Source organism: Quercus robur, chromosome 3 (genome assembly GCF_932294415.1).
Source record: "Quercus robur chromosome 3, dhQueRobu3.1, whole genome shotgun sequence".
Lineage (NCBI taxonomy): Eukaryota > Viridiplantae > Streptophyta > Magnoliopsida > Fagales > Fagaceae > Quercus > Quercus robur.
Genome location: NC_065536.1, coordinates 66,620,729 through 66,643,902, shown reverse-complemented (window position 1 = coordinate 66,643,902; position 23,174 = coordinate 66,620,729). Strand labels below are relative to the sequence as shown.

At 32.8% G+C, this 23,174-nt stretch overlaps 3 protein-coding genes across 7 annotated transcripts; 2 read left to right on the top strand and 1 right to left on the bottom strand.

Moving 5' to 3' along the window:
• Window positions 1-6,960: 6,960 nt before the first annotated feature.
• LOC126718989 (uncharacterized) lies at window positions 6,961-12,543 on the top strand. 2 transcript variants are annotated; one of them, XR_007653158.1, is made up of 10 exons: window positions 6,961-7,355; window positions 9,997-10,117; window positions 10,205-10,272; window positions 10,354-10,413; window positions 10,518-10,676; window positions 11,103-11,249; window positions 11,628-11,842; window positions 11,931-12,039; window positions 12,120-12,314; window positions 12,404-12,543. XR_007653158.1 is itself a non-coding variant. In XM_050421455.1 (9 exons), exons 1-9 carry the CDS (start codon window positions 7,236-7,238, stop codon window positions 12,210-12,212), a joined length of 1,092 nt encoding a protein of 363 aa, XP_050277412.1. In that variant the 5' UTR covers window positions 6,961-7,235; the 3' UTR covers window positions 12,213-12,543. The 2 variants fall into 2 exon arrangements, 1 of the variants encoding a protein (XP_050277412.1); XM_050421455.1 differs by having other exon boundaries at window positions 12,120-12,543.
• Window positions 12,374-14,393, top strand: LOC126719972 (PLASMODESMATA CALLOSE-BINDING PROTEIN 1-like). Its single transcript, XM_050422464.1, has 5 exons — window positions 12,374-12,385; window positions 12,627-12,640; window positions 12,764-12,840; window positions 12,941-12,980; window positions 13,846-14,393. The coding sequence occupies exons 1-5, from the start codon at window positions 12,374-12,376 to the stop codon at window positions 14,063-14,065; spliced, it is 363 nt and encodes a 120-aa protein (XP_050278421.1). The 3' UTR covers window positions 14,066-14,393.
• Window positions 14,394-16,301: 1,908 nt separating this feature from the next.
• LOC126718993 (uncharacterized) lies at window positions 16,302-21,678 on the bottom strand. 4 transcript variants are annotated; one of them, XM_050421465.1, is made up of 10 exons: window positions 21,362-21,676; window positions 20,426-20,520; window positions 20,250-20,347; window positions 20,023-20,072; window positions 19,563-19,658; window positions 19,378-19,467; window positions 18,033-18,125; window positions 17,803-17,898; window positions 16,824-16,889; window positions 16,302-16,718 (listed from the first exon to the last, which is right to left on the bottom strand). In XM_050421465.1, exons 1-10 carry the CDS (start codon window positions 21,557-21,559, stop codon window positions 16,563-16,565), a joined length of 1,038 nt encoding a protein of 345 aa, XP_050277422.1. In that variant the 5' UTR covers window positions 21,560-21,676; the 3' UTR covers window positions 16,302-16,562. The 4 variants fall into 4 exon arrangements, with proteins under 4 accessions (XP_050277422.1, XP_050277419.1, XP_050277420.1 ...); XM_050421462.1 differs by lacking the exon at window positions 20,250-20,347 and having other exon boundaries at window positions 20,023-20,068; window positions 21,362-21,675; XM_050421463.1 differs by lacking the exons at window positions 18,033-18,125; window positions 20,250-20,347 and having other exon boundaries at window positions 20,023-20,068; window positions 21,362-21,678.
• Between the last annotated feature and the right edge of the window lie 1,496 nt (window positions 21,679-23,174).

Genomic DNA, 23,174 nt, shown 5'->3' with positions numbered 1-23,174 from the left:
CTCTCAATGGGTTTAAAGTCTTCACATAACATTTAAGAGTGATCAATTTTTGTATGTTGTGAGTTATGTGATATTAAACCCAAGTTCCTACTCCCTGTGTGTTAGTTTCAGTCTTGTTTCTTGCGCAGGAATACAAACAATTGCCGATTTAGCCTTTTTTTCAACAAACTCAAAAACCCCTTTCACCGTAAATCACAAAAATAAATTAAAATATATAAACTCTGCTTTAAGATTGTTAGATATATTTCAACAATTTATTTTTATGATAAAACAAAAGAAATAATACATAGATCTAAGAATAAGTAATAACACAAATAAATGTGACAGACAAAAAACAATAAATAGATACTATATATATATATATATATATATATATGAAGAAATCTGCAAATAATTAAAAACTCACATACCAAATGTATGAAGGATAAATGATTCAGATCAAGTCTTGTGTTTGACACAATCTCCTTAGAGTAGATTTCGCACCTCACACAATTACTATGGTGCTTTGAGACTCATAGACGTCTGCCTCCTAGGATAAAATGATCTACAGCACGAAAACAAAGCACACAAGGTCTTGCTCTATGAACTAATCAATGTCTCTTTCTCTCTCTTTGACACAAAATGAAATGCACAAAAAATATTCTCAACGGGAGAGTTTTCTAAAAAAGTGGTTTTTATAAATGAGAGACTATGAAAAATTATACGTTATTGACCATATACTCTGTTTCAGTAATCAGTAATTACTGCTGTGCACAGACTAACTGACTCAAAAATTAAAATAATAAAATTTTATTATTTGGACAAGTAGGCCTAGTCCACATATGTCAAAAGTCCAATCCAATGTCCAACTCATGAGCATATAAACTCATATATTATCTCTTTCCTTTCCTATGTGGGACTTAGGATTTTTACCACTTTTAATATCATCTTCAAGTGAACATAAAAAACATCAATTTCTTATTCACTCCATGCTATTTTTACAACGATGATTAGTGAAGTTGAGTCATGAATGCAGCAAGCAAAACATGTATTTTTAATTATCTATTTGTTGAAGCAATAATTAAATGTTTTGAAAAGAAATTATTAATCATGAAATGGAGTTTAAATTAGAGTGCCTTTGCCAAGCCTTTTTTTTTTTTCCTTTTGCCTTTTGTTTTGGATTAATATTGTTATTTTTTTCAAATAATCTAACCTTAACATTTTTACAATAAATTAGCTTCAAATTTTTGTTACACATTTAACATAAATATTACTAAAAATTAAATTTTTTAGTAAATATTATGTAAATAAGTTGTTTCTAAACATACTCTTGGTCTCCTGTATCTCTCCAAATTCTTTTCATGATTTCATCTTCACGATCAGGAAAAAATTTGGTTCCATACCAAGTTCAGGAAGATTTTTCCAAAAAAAAAAAAAAAGTTTGGCTCTTGCCAATAATTAAGACTAATACATTTCATAGCAAATACTGTAAGCTCGTTTGGAAGTACAATCGGGTACCCAAAAAAAAAAGAGTTTCGTTTGGCAGTGAAATTGGAAATAGCTCTTGCGTTATCAATCATAAAATTAAACGAAATTCCCGTTATCAAATACTAGCCAGCAAGGAACTTTTTATTTTTTATTATTATTATTTTTTTTTAATAGGAAGCAAGAAAGATTTAGTATGGTTGTAATGTGATCATTTGGAAATTTTGAGAACGTGCTAAGAATTTAATTTTTTATTTTCAGAAATGACATTTTAATTACCTTGAATTCTTGATCCATAAACACAATGTAACATACCTATATAATCTTAACATTTCACTTGTTATTATAAAAAAATTAAAGAAAATAATATTTCATTTAAAATAGTCAAATCAAAAGTTTTGTAACTCAACTAGATAGTACTTCTGATATTTCTAACGGAAACATTCAAAATTTAAATACTCCATCTCTTGTTGTAATAACTAATTTATAATATATATATATATATAAATATATATATATATATATATATTAATTTTAAAAGTTAAAATTATATAGATATGGTACATATAAAACAATTTGTATCATATTTTTTTTTTTATAAAATACGGTTCCTTTTGAAGTTAATTTCTCATTTAGATCAAGTGTTTTTGAGAATAAGTCAAGGTTGTCAAAGGATTTGAAGATTAAAAAAATGAATTAAACATAAATACCTACAAGTATTTTTATAGGATTAGCTTTTTGAAAGTAGAAGATTATAAGTCCTTGATATTTTCTCAACCTCGCTAGAAGAAGGTAACTTATTCGTTTTCTTCCGTTGTAACATTGCTATTGAACTATCAAAAAAATAATTAGCTACTGAAAGTTCTTTGGATTTCAACATTAACAAAAAATAAATTTATCATGTATTAAATATTTGCAATCTTACTCTTATAGTATGTAAAAATCTACAATCATACAGTTCCCACACATTGTGAGGAGAATAACCACACAACTATAAGAATGAAGACATGTAATTCTGGTATGCATTGTATATGTATATGCGTGTTGCCAATGCCACGGAAGGCCCCCGTGGGCATACTACAAAGCCATGATAGCCCCATACAATGGCAAAGTCAGGATTTCGGTCTAGAGGAGGCAATATTAAAAGATAATATTCATAATAATAGCAAAAAATTATTAATTTATATTAACTACAAAATATATGAACAATTGTAAACAACTGTAAATGTCATACAAAAACTAATATAAACGTAAACTACTGTTAGACATCTAAGTTAACTCTAAAATAAATTGAAAAAATATATCAATTTGAAAATATTAAGAGTATAAAAATTTAGTTGTAAAGTTGTATATATGTCTCGCTGGCTTGATTGCTTTTAAAAATATAAGTTAAATTCAACTTTATATCTATTTTTCAAAGTATTTAAAATTTGTGTTCATAATAAAAAACCACATTTTGAAACTAAAATGTCAAGAATTTTTTTTTTTTTTTAAGTGTAAAATATAGGACTATCAATTTAAGTGCAATAAAAAATTTATTTAAAAAAACCCAAAATGCAGTGATTATTATTATTATTATTATTTCTAAATTTAAGTGCTAGCTTACAGGCAAGACAAGTCAGAGTGGAAGTAATTTCCTGTTTGTTTTGCGTCCTTCATTTTTTTATTATTTTTTTTTTTTGTGCGTCAGGTAAGCGTTGCTTTGTCATTTTCCCTTTATTTAAGCTGGGACAGGAACTTTTGTTTCCTGTTTTGTTTATTTTCTGCTTAGCATTTAAGAGATTACTAACAATAACACATATGAGATGTTTTAGAAGGAGTCAGGGGTGTAGAGGTTTTTTTGAACCAACAAAATCTTCATCTTAAGAGAAGTTTCTTAAATAATAGTATATAACTTTTCAAAGAAAAAAAAGTAGTGTATATATATATAGATGGCAAAATTTGCCAAAAAGTGAAAATTCTGAAAAATTTTAGTCGGACAGCACGCGTTCAAACTTATTTAGTTAGTTAGACTGCTTTTGAAAGTCGAGTTTGGCAAACTCGACTTTGGGCTAGAATACAGACACAATAGTGGCGTTTTTTTTTAGTGGCGTTTGTCATAAACGCCACTATAGGTTCCCTATAGTGGTGTTTTCTATAAACACTGCTATAGCCACTAAAAAAATGCCACTATAGTGTTCGTTTTTCAGCCCAAAGTCGAGTTTGCCAAACTCGACTTTCAAAAACAGTCTAACTTACTAAATAACTTTGAACACGTGCCACACGCCTAATTTTTTCCCACAAATAGTCTGTTTGGCAATTTTTTCCATATATAGATATATATCAAAGAAATTGGTGTCCCTTCCATAAAAAAGAAAAAGAAAACAAAAGTGGAGTCTTAGGTTATGTTTGGTAACAGTTTTTGTTTTCTATTTTCAAAAACTTATTTTTGGGAATATAAATAAAAAAAAATTTTCTTGTATTTTTGAAATAAAAAACATGTATGGTTAGTTGAAATTAAAAGGATGGTTTTTTGAAGAAAAAAAATAGAAAATACTAAAATATGTTGTTACTAGGATTTGAAATTTAATGTTAAGTCATTAAATGAGACAAATTCATTAAATTAAATGCATGTTTTCATTGACTTTTGAAATTAGAAACTGAAAATAGCCTTTTGCATGTTTTCAGTTTCCTTCACAAATTGAGTTTTGAAAACATTTTTTGTTTTTTGCCCATTTTGAGTTGTCAAACAAGTTTTTTAGTGTCAAAAATAGAAGATTGTTTTTGAAAATAGAAAATAAGAAAAAAAAACAGTTACCAAACGTACCCTTAACGTTTTTTAATCCAAGAGACATTCTTAATACCCTATGAACCAATAATGTGCAATTAGGGATGGCAGTTGAGCAGGGCAGGGCAAAAGGATGAGGTCTTTGCCCTCATCCCACAGAGTTTTGTCTTGCCTTATTTTTACCCCATCCTGCATGATGTGAAAAATTTTATTGCCCTATCTCCACCCCTTGGGGCTTCGCAAAACCCTGACCCACCCCACTCTATAAAATTTTACTTCTTGTTATTTTGCCCCACAACAATTACAATTTTTTTTAATAAAACATATTTCATTAATAAAAATATACTTGAAATTACAACTAAATTTATTTTATTAAATCAAAATAATTTTTAGCAAAAATTTAATAATATTATCCAAATGTTTAACAAGACAATATCATAACAAAAACAAAAACATCATTGTATAACACATAACAAAATAGAGATAAAGAGTCATGTTTGGTAGAATAAAGTTAATATTAATATGTTTGTTTAAATAGTAAAGTTTTAGAATATGAAAAATTTATAATTATAAAACTTATCAATGTGAGATGGAGCGGAAATGAGTTTAGAATTTTTAAACTCACTCTACCCCACCAACTTTATAGGATGGAAAAACGTGTATAAAATGGAGTAGAGAGGGACAGGTCAAGCGAAGTGCGGGCAAAATTACCATCTCTATGTGTAGGGATGGCAATGGGGCGGGACAGGGCCGAAGGATGGGGTCTTCGCCCCCGTCCCGCATGATTTTGTCTTACCCCATCCCCGTCCCACCCCGCATGACGGGGAATACTTTCTCACCTCATCCCTGCCCCTTGGGGCCCCACGAAGCCCTGCCTCACCTCGTAAAACTCTACATTTTGTTAATTTGCCCTACAACTTATACAATTTTTTTAATGAAACCTATTTCATTAATAAAAATATATTCAAAATTACAACTAAATTTATCCCATCAAATCAAATCAATTTTTAGAAAAAATTGAATAATATATCCAAGTATTTAACAAGACAATCATTAAAAAAAAAAAAAAAAATCTCATAGTATAACACATAACAAAATAAAGGCAGAGAATCACATTGGGTAGAATAAAATATGCTAATATTAATATGTTTGTTTAAATAGTAGGGTTTTATAGTATGAAAAATTTACAATTATAAACCTTAGTAATGCGGGGCGGGCGGGACGAGGTGGGTCTAAAAAGTCTAAACCCATCCCCACCCCGTCCCGTGGTGCGGGGCTAAAATCTTGTCCCATCCTCGTCCCACCGCCTTTGCGGGGCGAGGAAAACCAGCGCGGGGCGAAACGAGTTAAGCGGGGTAGGGAAAAATTGCCATCCCTATCTATGTGCAATATATTGAATCTAAATTCTAAAACCTCCGAGTGCACGTTAGGTCTAACCGACTAAGAGCATCTCCAACAGTCAATGCATAGCCAAAATATAGAGAATATTTTATACTGTTCATGCTCTATATGCTCCAACAACTTAGCTATATCCGGAAATTTTTTTTTGCTAATGAACAGTAGCTCATCAGATCTAATGAGCTACTGTACATTAGCAATTGAATTTCTTGCATTAAAATATTATACCAACTCCTTATTTTATCAATTATTTCTCTTTCATCCGGATTTCTTTTTTTCTCTCATTCTCTCTGTTGCCGTTGCTTTTTTTTTTTTTTTTTCCTCATAAACCAAATGAAATCAGAAAAAATAAAAGAAAAAAGAGAAAAGAGAGAGACCTGTTCATGAGCAAAAGAACTAATCTAAACACAAAACACAAACCACAAACCACAAAACAAAATCCAATTCTTAAAATAAATTTGAATTAGAACAAGCAAGTATGGAAAAAAAAAAAAAAAAAAAAAAAAAAAAAGCCGATCTGACCCAGCCTGGCAGTGGAGATGCATGCGGTGGAGGCCAAGCCGATCTCTCCCAGTCTTTCTCCTCTCTCTCTCTCTTTGTCTCTCTCTTTTCTCCAATGAGAAGAGCAAATTTTTTTTTTTTTTTGAAGAACAGAGGAGCAAATGAGATGTTGCTAGAAGGTTTTGGAGGAGAAAAGGAGAAAAAGAAATAAAAGAAGGGGGATAGAGGACATGTGTGTAGAGGAGAATGAAATGAAAGAATAAAAAAATAATATAAAGAATAAAAAGTCCTAATTGAGAAATTTTACTACAATATTTTCACAATAAATTTTAAGTAACAAATTGTTATTAGTTAATATTGGCGAGAAAAAAAAATAATTTCAGTGGTAAGTTCAAATTAGAATTAGTAACAACTTTCCACATAAATTTTGTTGTGAAAGTATTGTAAAAAATGTTGTAAATATAACATTTTTCATTAAAAAATATAATTGTTGGGAATAAACATAGGAAAAATAAATGATGATAAAGAATGAATAAAAAATAAATGAAGAAATAATATTTAAATAAGATAGAGAATGAGATAAAAAATTTGTTAAAAGTATATTTAAAAAAGTGAGTATATAAAAGTTAAATATCACTATTTATTCTCCAGCAGCACCAAAATTTGCTGAACCTCTTGGAGATACTCTAACTAATAAGCGCATCACCCGTATGGTGCCGTATAGGTAAGCATCGTGTCACTCACAAGTCCGTTGCCTCGAAGTAACAACTTCCCTCTAACATAAGAAAGAAGATATGCCTACCTGACACATCACGCGAACCTCCCCGAAGCTTTTACAAAAGCGCCAAATTCCTTTGGCCCATAGATAGAAAAACGGGAGTTGCGTGAGGCCTTTCATACTGATTGACAAGACACCGCGATAGCCAATCACAAGTAACCAACCGCCATTATGGATACACATGAGAAAGAAGATATGCCTTCCTCACATATCACGCGAACCTCCCTGAAGCTACGAAGCACCAAACCCCTCTGGCACTCTCCTCGGTATATAGAAAAACGAAAGTTGTGTGAGGCCTTTCATACTGACTGACTGACACTGTGCATTATGGATACACATCAACCGAGACCCGTAACTCCACAGTCTCCTCACGGCGGCGGCGGCGGCGGCGGCGGTTTTTCTGCGATTCTCACAGTCTTCCTATCCTTCATCGCAATCTTCGCCATGGTATTATTATATATCAAACTATAAATATCAACTCTTAACACAATATATCAATATTCCACCGCCGCCGCTTAATTTGTTCTTCATCGCCATCTTCAATATTATCGCATTCTCTCATTGATTTCAATAGCGGTTGCTTTAGCATCTGATCGCTCATATTATCTGTTTTATTATGTGTTTGAGATTTACTTCTCTATGATCCTTATTTCAGTCTTCATTTATCTTCCGCGCCTTGATTTCCAGATTCTAAAGCTACATTGATTACCGCATTTTCTTTAATTCTGCAATACGCATTATCGTTTTGTGTGATTTGTGGTTCTGTTTCAATGTCGATTCGTTTTCTCCAGTAATCACATTAGGCAGTGTTTGGTTAATTTCAATGTTCGTCCGAATTTTAATAATAAATATAATATTTATAATGAATCAAATTGCTGGAGCACTTTGTGCTTTTTAACCTGCTTTAATTGATTCGTTTTAAAATATGACTTGCTAGCAAAGCATGCTTGCTTGTTGTGTAATAATTGAGTTGATGCTTCATCATGTATACTTCTAAGTGAAGAAACATATATGCTCCAAAATCTCTGACTGTATCCATTTCAGACCAATAATTATTTTATGCATAAGATAAAAAGGGATGTACATGCTGTGAGAGTGTAGATACATATATTCAATTCATAAGATATCTTTTTGTTTTGGACGCATGTCAAATACGGACATGGCAAGAAAACTCCTACATTGGTGTTAGGAGGAAAAAAAAAAATTGATTTTAGATATGTTTTTAAAGATTTTGATATGTTCTTAGCTTCTTAGATTAATTTCCATCTTAGTTTAAATAATAATTATAGGGAAGTGCACTGGGAGTATTGTGTGATTGTAGAATACCTATTAAGTTAGGAAAAAATTTATAAGATCACTATACTACTAGTTAAGCTCTGTGGTATCGAATGTTGGTCTGTTAATAAGCAACATCATAAAATAAGTGTAGCTGAAGTGAGAATGTTAAGATAGATAAGTGAAAATAATTGGAGAGATAGGATTTAAAATGAGGAAATTTGCTTAAAGATAGGGGTAGCCCCTATTGATGAAATATGAGGAAGAGCCGTTTGAGATGGTATGATCATATCTGGAGAAGAGCAATCAATGCTCCGGTAAGAAAGTGAGTTGATCTAAGTTGAGGGAACAAAAATAAAAGTAGAAGGAGACCCAAAATAACATTAGTAGAAATAATAAAAAAAATGAATTATTAATTAAGGAAATAACAGAGAGTATGAATTCATATAGAATAGAATGGAGGAAAATCTGTAGCCAACCCCAAAAATTTGGGATTAAGGCTGGTTGTTGTTGTTAGTTTAAATCATAGTTCAATGAATCTTTTATCATTTTTCATAAAATCTGTGTCGCTATTGCTATTTATAATCAATGTCTTGGCATTGTAAATTTCTTAAATAACATTTCAGGATTTGTAATATGTGATTTATAACTCATCAAACTGTTTTGGTATAAAAAAGTGACTCAAGATTATTTCTAGTATTTGTTGCCCTTTATGGTGATGGTAGTAGTTGTTCTGTGTGGGCTTGCATTGTTGCAAGTCAGGTTCAACATGCATCAATATTTTCATTGAAAGATTACTACAGAGGTGCATCATAGTGAATAATAGCCTATAGCTTCTAGTAGAAATGCTTCAACGGTGTTTCATTACACATAAAAATGCTCTATCCCAATCATAGTCTTCCACTTTATGCTCCACTAACTGCAATATGTCACACATCAGATTTTTTTTTTTTTTTTTCCCCATTTTAAAAGTGGATTACTTTATAAAAAGAAAAAGGGACATGTGGTTGATTAGGAATGGTGGAGTATAAAATAGAACATAGTAAGAGTAAGATAGAGGACTTTTATTCTGTCCGTTTCACCTTGCATTACAAACTGTGGTTCTAATGCCTATTGTCCTTTAATTATTAACATTTTTTTGAAAAAAATTTAAAAGGAATTTACATTGTGGCATTGAGTATGCACTAGGGATATAGAGTTATTTCTAAATTACTCTATTTGTAATTGTGTTGCCTGAATGTTTTTGGGGATGTTTGCAAACCACAAAGCTGGTTTAGTTTGATACAAGCTGAACCAAAAAGGAGAGTAGTTCTAGTGAAGTTGTTTTATTCATCCAGTTTGTCTAGATTCAAAACCAGTTTTAGTTAACATACAGCTTATGAAAATGTCAAATTTGCATGCATGTGAAAACACCAAAATTTAAAATTTTGATTTGGAGGGCATGTTTTTGAAAGAACCACTTTGAAGATATGGGAATGTATTTAGTTCCCACTTTGAATTAGTCTTTTCATCAAAAGTGTTACCAAACTAAAAACAATCAAAACTTGTCATGTTGTTCTTGGCAGGCTGGCCTGGTTTTGTGATTTGCTACACTCCTTTACTTATTAGTAATTGCAGCTGCCAGGGAGGCATACCTGAAAAAAGAAAATAGTGGATTAATATATTTTTTTTTATGGAGTGACTATATGGTTTTCTTATTAAATGCTAGTTTGTTTAAAATTTTAGATTTATTTTGAATCTCAATCACTGGAATAAGTGTTCATATCATTTTATTTGAATTTGAAAATATCTGACATGAATATAAATTTTACAGATAGTGATTCCTTCATCATCAACTTTTAGAAATGGTTTTTCCATTTTGCACCAAGTCCCAGAAGGCTATGTTGGGGTTTACTGGAGAGGAGGCGCCCTTCTAAAGATGATTACAGATCCAGGTTTGACTATGGTCCTTTCTTTATGATTTTCATTCAGTAGTTGCTTTCCTAGAACTTTTGAAATTTTTGCATGCACTTAATTTTCAGGTTTTCATCTGAAGCTGCCTTTTATAACCCATTATGAGCCTGTTCAAGTAACCCTTCAGACAGATCAAGTAAAATTCGATGCTATGAAAATTGAGGAATTTCATCTTGTCAGTCTAATGCTCAAATCTTTCCTGTGAGTATAATTTCAGGTGAGGGATATTCCTTGTGGTACAAAAGGAGGTGTCATGATCAACTTTGAGAAGATAGAGGTACAGCTACTAGTAGATGTTGCTCTTTATCAACATTATGGTTTACAAGTGGTCTAAAGTTTGAAATGCTCAGCTTCTATGCACTGATTATAATGCCTTTTCAGGTTGTTAACCGGCTTCACAAGGACTATGTGCATGACACTCTGCTGAACTATGGGGTGAAGTATGACAATACATGGATATATGACAAAATTCATCACGAGATCAATCAGTTTTGCAGCTCTCACTCTCTTCAGCAAGTCTACATTGATGTTTTTGATCAAGTATGGATGCTAAAGAAAACATACCCTTTAAAGCCATAAATGAAAATATTTTGGGAGCTTCCAATTTAGCTTTACAGTATAATAAGTCTTCCAAGTGCTGTTTAAAGTAGTGTGCATTTCTTCTTCTGCTTTAGTAGTTTAATTTGACAGATTGTTTAAGCATATTGAAATCTTAACTTAAAAGTTGAACAATTTGATCCCTCCTCAAGAAAATCCCAGCAATTAGTGCTGTGTTGACTTCCAAGGATTATTTATCTTCGGGAATCTATGTTAATGTTAAGTTGCCAGCATCATTACGAAGCTCCTTATAACTATACTTCATATAGTTGTGTAACATCATGGCACCATGTGTTAGCGTAGGGGTAATCAAATCCTTTTCTATTTATTTATTTCATGTTATATTGACAAAGCATTTAACTCTCACAGATTGATGAAAAGATGAAAGATGCTCTCCAGGGTGACTGCACACGTTATGCTCCAGGTATTGAAATCATTAGTGTTCGCGTTACGAAGCCAAAAATCCCAGAAAGCATAAGACGCAATTTTGAACAGATGGAAGAGGAACGCACTAAGGTTCAGTTTCTTTTTCTTGAAAATGAGAGAATGTCCTTTTAATTTCTTTTATTTTCCTCTGTTAGTAAAGCAAAGCAAAGTAAATAGACACACACACACTTGCACACAATATGATTCTTGATATGCAGATTCTTTCTAAATTAAATGTGCTTTTAATGTATGTTTATTATTTCAAATTATGGCTGAACATTGAGTTTACCCTTTCAAATTAGCCTTGGTCCTTTGAGCTTTTTTCACTTATATCTAAACTTTGTACATGCATGTGTTTGCACCCACACCCAGTCAATGAAAAACATATTGGATAATTTATTATATAGTAAGCCTTTGAAGTTAATAGAGTGCATCATTCTATGTTTTATGTTGATGTTACTTTGTTAGGTCTTAATTGCTATTGAGAAACAGAGAGTGGTTGAGAAAGAGGCAGAGACAAATAAGAAAATGGCTATCAGTGAAGCTGAAAAGGTTGCAAATGTGAGCAAGATCCTTATGGAACAGAAGTTGATGGAAAAGGATAGTGTCAGGAAGCAGCAAGAAATTGAGAACCAGATATACATGGCTCGGCAAAAAAGTTTGGCCGATGCAGATTTCTACCGGTGAAAGCTTCATACACTTTTTAGTTTAAAAGATATGAATATGGTATTATAGAAATGACTAATAATATTGCTCTATCTACATTTCTAGTTTACTGAAGGAAGCTGAAGCAAACAAGTTGAAGCTGACACCGCAATTTCTTGAGCTTAAATTCATCGAGGCCATAGCTGATAATACAAAAATTTTTTTTGGGGAAAAGGTCTGTCCCTCTCTCTTGTGTGTATGTGTGTGTGTGTGGGTGGGTGTGTGGCCATAGCTAATAATAGTTCTTTCTTGCAGATACCTAATATGTTTTTGGATCAGAGGCTGCTTGGTAACTTCCTGCAACAGTTATCTAGGGATGTGTCTGAAGAGGAGAAATCAATAGCTTAATTTTTTTAATCCTTCATTTCTTTTTTTGATCTGTCGTCTCTATCAACATATTGTAATACCTAGGTGATATAGAAAGTAAATGTTGGTTGAGGCTTTCAGAAGGTGTTTCATTTAACAGCTTTATAGTTTTTTTTTTTTTTTTTTTTTTTTTTGGGAAGGGAATGGAAATGTTGGTTTGAGGCTTTCAGAAGGTTATTTTTGTAATAAAGCAATTAAGGTTTCTTGCACCAATTAGAATTGGGGTTTAGTTTTGCCTGCAAGTTATTGTAATCCTTATGGAGATAGTTGAAAATTTGGATGAATGAAAAAAAAGTAGCCTTTTTTCTTTCTTTGTTTTGGTGTTGACTCCAAACATTTGTAGGTGCTGACTTTACTGGTTTTCCTCGTTTGGTGTTGACTCCAAGCCAGACCTAGGTGCTAACTCCAAGGTAATCTCCCCTTGTTTTCCTTCTTTTTTTTTTTTTTTTTTTTTTTTTTTTTTTTTTTAAATTTTACGGTTCAATTGTTCTGGTTGTTCTGCATCAAATTTACTGTGACTATGTTGTGAACAGCTATTTCCAAAAAACGGGTCAGACTGAAGGAAGCTGTGATTTCTCAGGCACTGCCACTGTCGGTCAAACTGCCCCTAGTAAGTCTCTTTGGGCTTGGACACTCATTCACCAGCAGTTTTTGTGAACTAAATATTTTACTAATTTCAAATTTTTCTTTTTTGGATGATTGATTTATAGCAGTAGCTTCTACTAGTTGTGTTTATCCAGCAAGCCCCAGGTATATTTTCTTAGTTCTTACTTCAAATAATAAATCTTTGTCATTTTGAGTGTACATTTTGGTTTATTTTTTCATGAAAGGAAAAATTTTCAGTTATTATTTTCAAATGAAAAACTCTCACTTCTGTGGAGTGAATCTGGTTTAAAATTTGTGGAAAATTTTGTGTTTGTTTATGTAGGGACTTAATTCCCATGCCCAAAGAGCTTTGTTTTTTTTTTTTTTTTGGATAAGTGCGCAAAGATCATTTTTATTTCTTTTGGTTATAGATTTTTCATACTGATGAATTCTGCTTGTGAAAAGCCTACTTCCCTGCTCTTTGTTCTGTGATATTTAGCTACTATTAGACTAACTTTTTCAAGGTGGATTAAATGATTTCTGGACAGTGATTCAGAAAAGTGATCTAGCACAGCTTCATATCTTCACATTGTTATCATTACAATCCTGAGCCTGCTTCTTAATTACAGCTGGTGAGCTTTCATGATGTAGATATTTCACAATTTCTTTTGTCCTCTTCCTCCCCAGATCTTAGCTTCACTTCTATTTTCTGCATGATATATGCTAAATGATAGAATATTTTGAGTGTCATATATAATTGTTAGATGATTGAGTATCATACATATTTTCTTAACTTCCCCATGTTGTGTTTCACTTATTAAGGAGAAGTTAAGGCCCAATTGCAACGAAAAGTGTCAAAATAATAGTTAGATAATTAAATTTCATACTTTCCTAAGGGCTTAAGCTTGCAGGACAAATTGCTTGTGTTTTGGTAGTATGAATGGTTTGTTTGTTTTTTAATTATTTTAAATCTGATCACAATTGAGTATGGTTTTGAGGTTAATATACGTTGTTGTTTTTCTTGGTTCAGCCAAACAGTAACAACCACAACTACAACTCCAACCACAACACCTACAACTCCAACCACAGGCACCACGACTCCTTTAGTATTCGGCTCAGGAATCAGCTCCACAGGAAGTGGGAATACTGGCATCAATGACTCAAGTGCTACTCTACCTCTCATCACTAGAGGCACTATCCTGTTCTTTTCTCTGGGCCTGACCCTTTGGTCAGTGTTGCTGTGGGCCTGATAATACTACACCTAGTTCAAAAAAGATGTGTGGACAAGATGTGACCGTGATAGAGCCTAGGCTTGTAATTTGGAATCATCTAGAGGCAATTCTCACTAAGGAATTTTTTTTATTTTATTTTTTCTGTTGTCTTCCTCCTATGCTAAAAAAAACAGAGCTGGGCTGTTGCTGATGAATTTGATTCCTTTTTGAGTAGTGATATGACTGCTATTAGGGTAGAAGAACCTGATCTCTTCTTTTTAGATTTTTCCTTTTTGTATATCTAGAGAGAGGCAGTATTTTTTCAATTTAATGGAATTTCACTACCCCACCTACTTATATTAGTTAATTACTTTTAGCCAACTAAAAATCATTGTTTTCTTTATCTTGGTGCTTGATTTGAGCATGTTTTTGTTGCTACGAGCAACACAAAGCCACAAAACCTCTGTTGGTCCCCAACAGATTAATCACAAATCACATGCATTCTTTTCTGTCAAAAGTGTTCTTTAATGTTATTGTGTCATGTATATTCTATTTTGTTTACCATCAGAGTCAAGGAGAAGGAAAAGGAACCTTTATTGTGGAGGGATCCATTGATATATAGCTAGAATAATGTGATTTGAACACGTTTCTTGTTGATCTTTTTGACAAATTTCACTCATCAGACAGAAAAAGGAGGACACGCTTCTTTTTATTTCTTTTATTTTTTTGGTAAAAAAACAGGACGCACTACCCATCTCCCATGACGTTTTCATTTGTACCAATCTAGGTGCACTTTTGATGAAAGGCAAAATACTTGGCAGCTTATTTTGATATTTGTTTTCTTTATACACAAGTTTCAAGAGAGGGAGAAAAGAGGCGTGGCATGTCTATGTCGGAAACCTGGAGGTCCGTAAAAGATGAAAAATGTTAAGACCACAATTTTTGTCACAATTTGCTTATTTTGATACTTGGCAGCTTATTTTGATATTTGTTTTCTTTATGTAAAAGTTAAAGAGAGGGAGAAAAGAGGCGTGGCAAAAATTATGCTTCTAACATCACCGGAAAAAGATTTAACCTTTTGAGTCATTAATTCATTAATTCATGGTTGGGCCCAACAAGTGTCAAACCCTTGTTGGAGTAATTGTTTTTGACATGCAAGGCCATATATATCTGGTTTTAAAAAAAAGCCATCGATCATATGCTTTGGCTTAACAGTGTTGGAACTTGAGAGAGACTCGTGAACTACCAACCAAATCAAATGATTTACAACTCAGTGACCTCACAAGTTCTAAAATGAAAAATCTATGATAATACAATAGACTCACTCGGTTGCATGATAATGAGTAGTGGGACCTTTAATGGCTAATGGTAACATTTTTTAATTTGGCTAAAAAGCGTAAAATTCATATTTTCCCCTCTAATTTGGGCAGTGTTGTTAAAGTATCAAAACTTGTAATTAATCCTCTAAACTTAAAATGACTTCCCATAATCCAGGGAATCATGGCAGCCAACCACTGGGTGAGATGATATGTCAGTTAATGGTAGAGCATGAATCCTTCACATACAGAAAGCATTGCATTCATATTCATCTGCTCATAAAAGGAAAAGAAGAGCATTTGTATGTGTTTTGGTTTATTTGTTCATGTGAAATGTCAAAATCTTGTTCAACAAGAGTTGTAGTCCCAAGCTTCATCATCAGCATATCTTGCAAGACATGTTGCCAAAACATCAAGTATAACACACATTCAAACACTGGTAGATGTTTTAATACAATCTTTGCCATTCCTTCCAATGAAAATGATTCCTGGCCAGTTGTAGCCCCAGGAATTTGAAAGGCCCTACTTTTATATAAAACCTGCGGTGTCATGTACATAAAGGCTCATAATAGTGTCTTTCAAGTTTCAATTCCAACAATTTTAGGATCAGCTTAAACAGACTACTAATCAAAGTTTCCACACAAAGTGTAAATTAGTTTTTTGAAAAAACTCTTTACAAGATAAGGTTATTATGCTAACATTTCTCATCGAAACTAAAACTTTGATTACTAAAACAGGATACACATAACAATGATAACGGGAGTCCTTTGAGTCTTGAAAAGCACTAAACCATTTACATACTGAAGTATGCAGGAATGTGCTTCTATCCAACTTCCTCATCAATTTGTAGAAAGAAGCAAGAAATTTACAATAGGATGCAGATTCCATTTTGGTAAGAAACAATAGGATGCAAATATAGGAAATTAAGACTAGTCCCTAAAATCAAAGCAACTCCAGAATGAGTATTTGAAGCATCACATGGATGTGAAATTGATGATAATATTTTTCTACGCAGGATGTAGTTAATAAGTTATATGTTTAATTCAGTTTTAATGCATACAAATAAAATGACTGGCAGCATCTATGTCTATTACGAATAAGTTTCTTGCCTAACAAATAATATAAAAGATGGCTTGTCACCTTCAAGCAAAAATGGAATGCAAATTGTGACAGATTTTTTACATTTACAAAAATTCTCTTGAATTAGTTGAAAGTGGACTTCAATATTGGGAAACACATTCAATCTCTTTATAGCAATCTTCTTGAACAAAATCCACAATCAATTTGGCAACTGAGTTGGGCCTTTCGACATGAGGAAGATGACCACAATCTGGTATTTGACGTATAGTTGCATTTGGCAGTTCACAGTGCAGTCTCTGCATAATGTTTTTAGCAAATCTGTTATTCCAACTGAATCCTGAGCATGTTTTCCATTACTTATCAGTTGCATTCTATGCTTTAATTCCATAAAATAAACTAACCACTGCAAGCTTGTTACTAATGATCTGGTCATCCTCACCCCATATGATAAGTGTCTTTTGCTTTACCTGGTAAATAAAATTGAAAACAGCATTTTCAGAGACAGTAAAATTTTGTGGCGATCAATTGAGATATGAAATTATCATTAAAAGGGGGCAGAGGGGTGGGGGTGAAGAGGTAAAAACACGAACACAACTTAGTATATGCCAATAAACCTTCTTCTGGAACTAAAGGCAGATTCATTCCCACACAAAATTTAACGAACACTTCCATCAGAATCCTCTCTCTCTCTCTCTCTCTCTCTCTCACATACACAAATAGTACAACTATAATTAACCTTGTTATGGATAATTCTATTTAACAACTTTGAGCTCAAAATAGCAACTCCAATGATATGTGAGGAAGACAAGCAACTTGTAGTAAATTTCATGCTTAGATCTACCAAACTTATGCATGGACACCTGCCACATGTTCTTACACCAGCAAGAGAGAAGGGGGGGGGGGGGGTTGGAAATTTCCTCTAATAAAAATGATTATTATTGTTATTTAAAAAAAAATTCTCAAAGATCCTAAGGATCCAGAAAAGAGATTGGGAAGAGCAGCACAAATTAACAAGCAAGATAAAAAACCAAGGCAGTTGCATCTGCCAATTAAATTTCCCACGTTGGAGATCATTTAGAAGTTGCTGCAGGGCTTTATTGACCATCTTTTGAGGCACCAGAAAGTTAAAAAGACCATGCAATAAGAGAAATGAAATGCCTGAAAATGAATGAAGGATCTATGAGCTCTTGAACATCAAATGTTCTCCTTCACATGCACCATAGTCCATAGATATCTGTTATGTGCAAACTTAAGTTTCCCCTTCTCTAAGCATTGTTTCCACTCCATTTGTTTTATAACAAGGGTCCTGTTTTGTATATACAGGACAAAACAACACAATAACATTTGTTGATTTAAATGGCAACGCTATTCGGGATATACCTGCTGTATTTGTGCACTAACATTATATCCCCCACTAATCATAAAATCCACAGTTGCATCTTCCCACCAAGGATATAGACAATGCAAGCGGCCCACCTAGATACAATAACAGGAAAAAAAATATCATTAGATCCAAAATCACTAATGCAGCACCCCATATTTTTAAAGATATTATGATACAGTAAAACTAATGACATAACAACTAGAACTTTTTCTGAGTATACACTCACATTAGTCCAATCTAAGCTAGTACCAAATGAGATGCCAGTAAAGGCCAAAACATTTACATATAAGCGCAGCGGGATGCTCTTCAATAAATAAACCTGATCCAACAAGAGTGCCCACAGTCATTGTTAATTAATGTATAATACAACCTCCCCCACCCTCCAAAAAAAGGGTTAGGCATAACTAAAGAAGGCTTATTTTGCTTTGCTTTTAAATTTTAACGTCTAACTTCTTTTTTAAGACAATTATGGTCATATTATCTACTTTGCATTTGTATCAGCAACATACTAGAATCCATTATTGCAAAGTACTTAGTCATAATAGGTGCTGTTAAAGAAGAAAATACAATCAACAGTTTTTATAATGTTAGGTGATGAATAAAAGGATAGCATACCAAAACCAGAACATATCATCCACATTAGTTGATCTTTGATGTTTAATGGTTGATTCTGAGCCACTTTCACATTTAATTAAAAATGTTAGAATTACAGATTGTACGAGGTGAACCATGAATACAAAATCCAAAATGCAAGGTGCTGAGGCAATTGTAAGGCTTGCTCCTCCTCTATCACATTTTTGTAGGCAAGTCCAAAAAGCAAGAGGCAACAGTTGTATATTTGGTTGGAAAACCTCTAAATATCCTTGAATTGAAGGTAACAACTCACTACATATATTATCCACTATCAACTCTTGTAAACCTGATGGATCTCAGAAACTAGAAAGTTTCAATTTTTGGTAATTTTCCTTCAGGTAAATTAATAAAAATAGCATGATGTGAAGCTTATATCTGATCAAAATTATTTGAGAGTTCTCCTGTTTCTGAAGCCTCTCATAGAAAATCTTGAAGCATTACTGTGTATCAACATTTGAGAATCAAGTATAAAAGCTTTATATATGATGAAAAAATGAGTCCATATTAACATCTAAACACAAGCATCATAATCAATGATTAACTAAAGGGATCATGGGTGGCTAAGCACTCACGCAGAGGGTGTTGAGTTGGATAGTGGCAATTTGAGGGAAAGTATTCAGGTGGTTTGTATAAAGAATAATATAATTCATTTGAAGAAGAAGAAGCCATGATCTCACCTCCAGCTTATTCCTATAAGGAGGAGAGATGCCATTTGAGCAGTGCATGTGTACTTAACAATAAAAGTAATAAATTGATTGAAGATATCACTAACAGAAAGGAAACCTCTAAATAAAACAATATTAACATAAGTTAAGGCTCAGGCAATGAGCAAAAAAAAACATGACTTTCATGACGTGATGGCCTTAAATAAATTTTGATAGCAGAAATAATTTAAAATTGTTAGTAGTCTGGACTTATAGTTTTATGGAAAGACTCACCCCAGCATATGCTGCAATTCTGGGTAAAGTTGCTAGATTTCCTGTGCCTTCTGCATACACACTTGCATCGATTAAAACCAGCTTTTCAACCTGAAAAAGGTGAACTAGAAACAATGATGTTTCATAGAATGTTAGAGGGTTGATCGAGGTTCATAATCATAAGTTCAATTATTCAATATACTCACGGCTTCTGGATGGTTAGCTACAAAGTCAATTGCAACAGCAGCACCGAGGCTTGGTCCAACCAATATCATTGGCCTTTTGATGTGTGATTTCCAAAGCTATTGTTGAGATGAGACAAGTCCATTTAAGGATAAAACACTATGTATGTGAACAAGGTGCTATCATTATGTACTGGAGATAGGTTCTTTTGCCAATGATATGCCCACAAAACTCAAACATGCAATTGACTGTCAATTTTATTTAAACTAATAAAAAAAAAATATTGACTCAAAGCTTCATAACAATGCCAGAAAAACTTAGCCATATCACTTATAAAGGACATGCAAATAAGCTGTCAAAGTGTCATATGTATGTTTTAGGCTTCCTATTATATTTAAAGCTTCCATCACAATACAAATTTGGTGAAAAAATATCCTTCATATACACAAGAATAAAAGACATCCATGAACCAATAAGAAGTACCTGATAAAAGTGTTCACGCTTAGCTGCCACGTTACATGGTGGAAGCCTTTCTGACACGTGAAACAAGAAACAAAGCATTTTTTCTTAAAAAAGAGTAAACACGCAACAACAACAAAGCTTTAGTCCGAGAAAGGATATGCCTAGCATGTCTAGAGCCCAAGTAAATGCTAATTTGCTAATAGGCCAAAAAACACATATATACACACACACAAGCAGATAAAACAAACCTATATCAGAGAAACCCCAACCAAGTATGTCCACAGCCCAAGTCTCTAAACCAGCCTCCTCAAGCAACGGATACGTGTACCTCCATTCTAAACAGGAGATGAATAATAAGATATAGTAGTGAACTCCAAAGACAAATTATGTAAATGACATCTCTCAAAACAGTAATGCTAAAGACCTGTCAAAACCATGGAGAAGAACCACTGGACTTGTCTTGCTCTGTATTAATGGCCTCACACAACTACTCATGATACTATTATCCGAGAAGCTGACCTGCAATTTTTGGCAGGCACATTGTATTAAAAAGGATATATGCAGTCACAAATAGGAAATATTATATCTTGGGAGTACGTTACGAATGATGAAAAATCCTCCGTCCTGCTAAGAGTGTTCCACTTTATACTCTACCAACTAGAGTATGACATGTGTCAGATATATTTTTTTAACTTTATACTTCAATTAATTTATAAAGAAAAACCAAGAGAAGTGGTAGCCTACAATTGGTGGAGTATAAAATGGAACACCCACGATTGAGACAAAAGATGTTTATTCATTATGTATTGTTATTCCACCTAATGCATAATGTATAGCTAATAGAATATATATATATATATATATATACACTGTGCTTCTAGAGTTAAGTTGTTAACATACCTTAAGATTAGATGGACAATAAATCTCCTAAAAATCAATCATAAATAGAAAATGTCTAGGAAATAAGTAAATGCATGAATAGTTTTGGGAAAAAGGGGAATGCAAGGCTTGGCCGATGTTAAAATAAAAGTTAAATAGTTAAATATTCTCTTAATTCTATTCATCCCATCTATTTTGTTAGTTCTTTATTCTATTTTGGAATGTTCCAAATGAACGCACCCAATAATGGGTAGTATGAAGAAGGACGAATTTACACATAATATTGATAATTTTCCTAACTTATCTTTTAGCTTATTTGAAGATAAATGTTATGTCGACAACGTTTTCAAAACACTTTCGCAACAAATAATAAACGGTTGGTTGTTATAGGTTGTTACAGGATGTTATCGGTGGACAAAAAAAAGTAATTTCAACGATACAAAATTCTAAGGGCAAATAAGAAGAGTGAGAGTTTACGTACAGGTACAGGGAGCCTGTCAATCCTCGTGGCGAGCTTACGAGCGAAAGTGTCTTTGATATTCTCCACTTGCTTTGGGAGAAACGAAGGGAACGACAACTCGGCGAAACACACTGTCCCACCACTGCGTTTCTTCGCCATCGCCATTGTAATTGTTGCTGCTGATGGTGCTGCTGCGAAGCTCGCTGTGAGGGCCACCATGTTTTCGTTTCCTCACCCGCCAGGGAAGTTAGCATTACCCAGCCGACTTCACGAACTCCCAACTCCAACGCACTCTGCTCTCTTCTTCTCTATCTGTATAGATAAAATATGCGGCGGTGGAGTGCTTCTAAAAAAAATTAAAAAAAAAAAAAAAAATCTAAATGTGGTGAGGTATTGGGCCAGCCGAACAGGCCCAGAAACACTGAGAGGCCTCTTAACTCTTAAGAAGATCTATGTGTCCAAGTTTGATTTTTGTTTTTGTTTTTGTTTTTTTTTTAATATCTCTTTACCTATTGATTGTTTAATGATATATTATGTATCTTATGCATGTAACCACATTTCTCAATGAATCGGTTTGTGGGGTCCAACCCATGTGGGCCGATGGTTATATGAGGTAATTATTAAGTATTTTTTAAGTACAGTGACGTGATGCTCTCTTATTTCACATTCATAATAGATTTCACTAGATTCTAAAAAAAAAAAAAAATTCACTAATTAAATTCACGATAGAATTCATTATAAATGTGAGAAGATAAAATATCACAACTTGTATCATTTTCCAATTATATGTATCAGATAGATAGTATCATCTTTCCATGGTTACAAGTCATGTAAGTTAGCATACTCATAGTAATTTTTGTGTTAACACAGATATTATGCTAATAATAATGCCAAAGGTGTAAGTTTTCACAATTTGTTAATATGGTAAATTTGTAATTTAAATAACGTTACTTTTACATGCATCTATCACTAACACTACCATACTAGGGGAAGGGGAAATGGGGGTTAGAATCACTAATAAGGGCATCACAAAAGATATCATTATCACTGAACCTTCAATTGAATCCTAACATGTTAGTTTTGTTGAGGATTTCATTTAATAGCAACACTATCTTTTTATATACTATTCACAATTTGTCATATTAGTAAGTTTCAACAATAACAATATCACTTTTATACTTAAGCCAAAACCCTTGTTGAGAAAGACCCGTAAATGCAGACAACAATCAAAACACAAGCATTAATGATCTGAGTATTCAACCACTGCCACTCAAATGATCATCCCATCCATGTTTATGTTCTTATGTATTATCGGTAATATATATATATATATATATATATTTTTTTTTTTTCTATAATGTAGATCATTTAATAGGCTAAGAATCTCCTACATGATTGACAATTGAGTGGAGAATGAATGAGTTTACTGATGATACAACCTATAGACAAATGTCCTTGTAGTACAAATAGATGCTAAAAATACAAAAGAATAATAATAATGTTTTTTTTTTTTTTTTTTTTGACCATTTACAATACTTGTTTGGCATTTGTTGATTACAAAAGTCAGCCCACCATGTATAGTTGTTCCTTTACTATTTATAAAGGGGTCAAATACTTATTTACACTAGAAAAATAAGGGTATCATCTCAAATTGATATTATTTACCATCAAATATACCAAATTTGCAATAGTAAGAAAGAAATTGTGCAATTTTGTGTGAACTAATTTTATTGTAGATGTTATTTTTCTTTCCCCAAATAATTAAGTTTTTTTTTTTTTTTTTTTTTTTTTTTAAGGGAATGATAATGGTTCAGATTTGGAAGAAATCAAGTTC

Excerpts from the sequence above, each read along its gene's own strand:
- LOC126718989 (XM_050421455.1), top strand. The coding sequence starts at position 7,236 with ATGGATACACATCAACCGAGACCCGTAACTCCACAGTCTCCTCACGGC. Across the intron at positions 7,356-9,996 it reads TCATCGCAATCTTCGCCATG|ATAGTGATTCCTTCATCATC; the intron begins GTATTATTATAT and ends TAAATTTTACAG. Across the intron at positions 11,250-11,627 it reads TGGAAGAGGAACGCACTAAG|GTCTTAATTGCTATTGAGAA; the intron begins GTTCAGTTTCTT and ends TTACTTTGTTAG.
- LOC126719972 (XM_050422464.1), top strand. Across the intron at positions 12,841-12,940 it reads TGTCGGTCAAACTGCCCCTA|CAGTAGCTTCTACTAGTTGT; the intron begins GTAAGTCTCTTT and ends ATTGATTTATAG. Across the intron at positions 12,981-13,845 it reads GTTTATCCAGCAAGCCCCAG|CCAAACAGTAACAACCACAA; the intron begins GTATATTTTCTT and ends TTCTTGGTTCAG.
- LOC126718993 (XM_050421465.1), bottom strand. The coding sequence starts at position 21,559 with ATGGTGGCCCTCACAGCGAGCTTCGCAGCAGCACCATCAGCAGCAACA. Across the intron at positions 19,659-20,022 it reads AGCGTGAACACTTTTATCAG|CTTTGGAAATCACACATCAA; the intron begins GTACTTCTTATT and ends TCTCAACAATAG. Across the intron at positions 18,126-19,377 it reads GAATTGCAGCATATGCTGGG|GTTTATTTATTGAAGAGCAT; the intron begins GTGAGTCTTTCC and ends TTGTTGGATCAG.